The sequence below is a fragment of the Semicossyphus pulcher genome, unplaced genomic scaffold (assembly GCF_022749685.1).
Source record: "Semicossyphus pulcher isolate SPU_LCO1_2020_fin unplaced genomic scaffold, fSemPul1.0.p SCAF_15, whole genome shotgun sequence".
Taxonomy (NCBI): Eukaryota; Metazoa; Chordata; class Actinopteri; order Labriformes; family Labridae; genus Semicossyphus; species Semicossyphus pulcher.
This window is the reverse complement of record NW_027211659.1, coordinates 28,707,135-28,712,500: the sequence shown is the minus strand read 5'-3', so window position 1 is coordinate 28,712,500 and position 5,366 is coordinate 28,707,135. Positions and strand designations below refer to the sequence as shown.

The 5,366-nt window shown below is 41.2% G+C and overlaps 1 protein-coding gene across 1 annotated transcript in view; it reads right to left on the bottom strand.

The window, feature by feature from the left end:
* The window catches only part of LOC138592355 (TGF-beta receptor type-2-like), a 15,726-nt gene extending 10,767 nt beyond the window's left edge, over nt 1-4,959 (bottom strand). Inside the window, exon 1 of the mRNA XM_069663137.1 lies at nt 4,905-4,959. Within this exon, the coding sequence (XP_069519238.1) occupies nt 4,905-4,959 (55 nt within the window). The remainder of the gene's footprint in view (nt 1-4,904) is intronic.
* Between the last annotated feature and the right edge of the window lie 407 nt (nt 4,960-5,366).

The window sequence follows — 5,366 nt, the reverse complement described above, 5'->3', positions numbered from 1 at the left end:
TGATTGACTAACGAGTAAATACATTTTTAAATTGCTGAAGTTCAGCGAGCAGACTTCAGATACGGTGTGAAGGATTGTCCAGAGACACGACAGGCTGCAGTGTAGTGCAGTGATCCCCACAGTGTGGGCCGAATACCATCAATACATTCACTATCATTTATTATCAGCTCATCAAACTGTAGACCTGTCTATCACACAGTTCACTGGCTCGTTCATCTCTACGAGTATTGATCAGATTTCTGATTGAATGTTTCTGGATTGAAAAAGAAGTTGTGACCGAGTCTTTGTGGTGCAGCTTGTGATTTGTCTCTGCCAATGACACGCGTGTGCTCGACTTCAGCATGTTTTAAAACACGCGACATGTGACCAACGTGTTCATCGACACACACACACACACACACACACACGGCAGGTCAGCTTGGTTTGGAATCACTGGAAATATGTGATGTTCACTTGTTTGCATTGTTTCTAAGTAGGAATCAGTGTCAGCCTGCAGCAGTGAATCAGGCTGCAACATAAACATCGATGGATCAAAGTTCTTGTTGTTTCACTGACAGGCTCAGGTTGTTATTCTGTCATCTCTTGTTCGAGCATATTTCTAACCACCAGACGTACGTTCCTGTTTCACAGGTAAACTGTTAGAATACAAACGTTTGAGGTGTAAATCTGTGACAGTCAGAGGAAGTAAAGTAAAAACATAAGTAAGTACAAATCCATCAGTGAAAGTGTGACAGCAGACAGAGGAGAGATTTATGAGATGATGACTGAACATCCTCAGCTGTGTTCATGAATAGAGCTCTGCAGCATCTGTGTGTGTGTGTGTGTGTGTGTGTGTGTGTGTGTGTGTGTGTGTCAGGGTCATCAGGCCATCAACACGTCACCTCAGTGTCCTCATTAGCACAAATAAAACACACACACACACACACACACACACACTTCCTCTCAGTGCCTGTCGCTCTCTTCTCCAGAGTCTTAAGACAGAGCCAAGAAGGCAGCGTGTGTGTGTGTGTGTGTGTGTGTGTGTGTGTTCAGAAGACGTTAGAGACACACTCGCTCTTTGTTCGATGTGAGATAATGGGTTTCTTTTTAATCACACACTCAGTTCATTCATTCACTTCAGTGTAAACTCTTCAGACTCTGAACGACTCATTCAAGAAAATAAATGAACAAACTGATTTTCAGCAAAGTGAAATAAACAAACGTAAGAGTCTGCAGTCATGCTAACAGATCTATGAAGCTAAACACAGCAGTGCATGGAGCTAAATGCTAATATCAGCATGCTAACATGCTCTTAAGGACGCTGATGTTAAGCATGTCCACCATCTTATACCACGTTCCCACTGGTCAAAAACCCGCTGACACCCGCTAACACGCGCTAACACCCGCTAACACCCGGCTTTTTTGTTACAGTCGACAGTTATCGCCTCGGCTCCGATCGGCATTGATGGGAACACAAAACCCGTGTCAACATGCTAATCTCCGCCCCCTTTCCGGCGCGATGCTATGCTCCATCGGTAACTTCAGCGACTCCACGTCATCTCAGCTACAAATTCCGCCCGTCTCCGTCCGAGCAGCGCTCGAACATCGTTCAGATTTGCCGCGCCGAGTTTGATAAACAGACTGAATGAGTGATAGACACAATAAAAACCTAACCACCGTAACATCTTCACTGGTTACTAACCCTGTCTGTGTTTGTGACGTCAGACGGTGACGCAGCAGAAAAGAGACCGACAGAAGGATACTTCACTGGCAATGGGAAAAGAGACAATCAGTATCTATAGGCGGGTCTTCCTGGGTCTGAAAAACCTGCGTCAACATGCTAATTTTGGTGGGAAAGAGGTATTATATTAGCGTGTTAGCATGCTAACATTAGCTAATTAGCAGTAAAGACAGCGTAGAAATGAGGCTGATTAGTTCTGCAGGTATCTGGTATCAACAAAGTTATTAAGTGAATCCTGAGGGGAACGTGAACGTCTGAACCACAAGTCATCACAATATCATCCAACAGTCGCAGAAATACTTCAGTCCGGATGGACAGACATCGTGGAGCTACACGACTCACAAAGAACAGATCCAGTGTGTGAACTGTGATTACAGATGTGTACTTTGGTCTTTGTTTGACGGCGAATCTTAAATATGCAGATAAAATGTGAAGTTTCCTCCAAATGTGGAGCAACATTTACCAAAAAGTCCTAAAAATCATCCAAAGAAAACGTGAGCTGCTGCTTGTTTGGTCCCTTTGGTCTGTCTGAGGTGTTTTATTGGCTCTATCACAGCGTGACCTCATCATCAGCCCCAGCAGACCAGACTTTACCAGCAGCTTTCACTGGGACATTTCATCATAACGTTGTTGTCCATCAACTGGCTGCAAAATGAGTCGACCTCGCAGCTGATGGTGTTTCTGGCCTCTGCAGTAAAGGTGAGCAGGTGTGATGTGTTCCCTTCTGTCTGTATGGTGACCTTTGCTCACATTTGCTCCTCGTCTTCCATCAACAAGAGTTACTTCTGACATATTATTAACCAACCACTACGGTACGAACAAACACAGCCCTTTAGTTACCATGTCCAAACGGCGACCATCTTCCTCTGGTGTCGTTCTAACAGGAGGAAGCTCAAGTGCTGTTATAATGCAGTTCTGACAAAAGTCAACAACATAACTGATAACCAATGAGCTACCGTCAGACTTCAGCGAATCATCTAACATCAGCTTTTATTCAGGGAGCAGTTCAAAGATCAACACTTGATGAGCGACGTTTAAACAACGTACAGTGTGAGACACAGCCGAGCGTTATCCTTCCTGAGCGTAACATCAGAGGAAAATGGCCGCCATGTGAATATGGTGATTGTAGCAAATGTACAAACGCTAACGCTTTGTTTAGAAGTATTATCTAGCGCCCCCATCAGGTCAACATTTAATGTGTCCAATACTTTGATTTATGACCAAATACCTGCAGAACTAAACACAGGTACACCGACATCTTTTACTGTGATACTTTAACTACATGAAGAGAGAATACTGCAGTACTTTTACTGTGATACTTTAATACATGAGGATAGAATACTGCAGTACTTTTACTGTGATACTTTAACTACATGTAGAGAGAATACTGCAGTACTTTTACTGTGATACTTTAACTACATGTAGAGAGAATACTGCAGTACTTTTACTGTGATACTTTAATACATGAGGAGAGAATACTGCAGTACTTTTACTGTGATACTTTAATACATGAGGAGAGAATACTGCAGTACTTTTACTGTGATACTTTAACTACATGTAGAGAGAATACTGCAGTACTTTTACTGTGATACTTTAACTACATGTAGAGAGAATACTGCAGTACTTTTACTGTGATACTTTAACTACATGAAGAGAGAATACTGCAGTACTTTTCCTGTGATACTTTAACTACATGTAGAGAGAATACTGCAGTACTTTTACTGTGATACTTTAACTACATGTAGAGAGAATACTGCAGTACTTTTACTGTGATACTTTAACTACATGTAGAGAGAATACTGCAGTACTTTTCCTGTGATACTTTAATACGTGAAGAGAGAATACTGCAGTACTTTTACTGTGATACTTTAGTACATGTAGAGAGAATACTGCAGTACTTTTACTGTGATACTTTAACTACATGTAGAGAGAATACTGCAGTACTTTTCCTGTGATACTTTAACTACATGAGGAGAGAATACTGCAGTACTTTTACTGTGATACTTTAACTACATGAAGAGAGAATACTGCAGTACTTTTACTGTGATACTTTAACTACATGTAGAGAGAATACTGCAGTACTTTTACTGTGATACTTTAACTACATGTAGAGAATACTGCAGTACTTTTACTGTGATACTTTAATACATGAAGAGAGAATACTGCAGTACTTTTCCTGTGATACTTTAACTACATGTAGAGAGAATACTGCAGTACATTTACTGTGATACTTTAACTACATGTAGAGAGAATACTGCAGTACTTTTACTGTGATACTTTAACTACATGAGGAGAGAATACTGCAGTACTTTTACTGTGATACTTTAACTACATGTAGAGAGAATACTGCAGTACTTTTACTGTGATACTTTAACTACATGTAGAGAATACTGCAGTACTTTTACTGTGATACTTTAATACATGAAGAGAGAATACTGCAGTACTTTTCCTGTGATACTTTAACTACATGTAGAGAGAATACTGCAGTACTTTTACTGTGATACTTTAACTACATGAAGAGAGAATACTGCAGTACTTTTACTGTGATACTTTAACTACATGAAGAGAGAATACTGCAGTACTTTTACTGTGATACTTTAACTACATGAGGAGAGAATACTGCAGTACTTTTACTGTGATACTTTAACTACATGAGGAGAGAATACTGCAGTACTTTTACTGTGATACTTTAACTACATGAAGAGAGAATACTGCAGTACTTTTACTGTGATACTTTAACTACATGAAGAGAGAATACTGCAGTACTTTTACTGTGATACTTTAACTACATGTAGAGAGAATACTGCAGTACTTTTACTGTGATACTTTAACTACATGAAGAGAGAATACTGCAGTACTTTTACTGTGATACTTTAACTACATGTAGAGAGAATACTGCAGTACTTTTACTGTGATACTTTAACTACATGAGGAGAGAATACTGCAGTACTTAACTAAGCAGAATTTGAACTTTTACATGAACTGTAGTACTTTTAAAGTGTTCTGGTTCTGTACTGTAATAAAGTACACTGTAAGTAGTATACTAGAGTAAATAGAATCAGTACTTCTTGTGTGAGTGCAGATTTTCCAAAACAAACCCCCTCCTCCATCATCTGGCCCTCTGAACCTCCAGCAGCAGCTCCGAGGAAAAGAGAGAAAACACCCGGGGAACAGACGCACTCACCGGCTGTCAGGAGCACCAGGATCCCGGTCCAAAACGTCCGGAACCGAGCCATCATCTGCGGGCAAAGTCAGCCGGGAAAACACACGGGCTCTCGGTAAGTCCGTCCGTTGTTCGGTCCGTCGGTCGGTCTGCGGCTCCGGTGTCAGAGAGAGAGAGAGAGGGAGGGAGAGAGAGAGAGAAAGAGAGAGAGAGAGAGTCCAGATGTTTTTCATCCAGATGTGGTTAAGCCCCGCCCCCCGCTGCTGTTTCCACTGAGCAGCTCCTCTGACTCCACATGTGTCACACAGTCTGCTGCTGTCATCTGTCATACAGACAGGACGAAGTACTTATACCTCGGCTAAAGTACTTATACCTCATGGTAGAAATACTGTGCTGGTAGTATTATTGTACTTTTACTCCTGTAAGTATTTGTATGTTTTTAAAGTGGAGTTCTGTTTAACTTCTGTTAGCTGGTTTAGAATC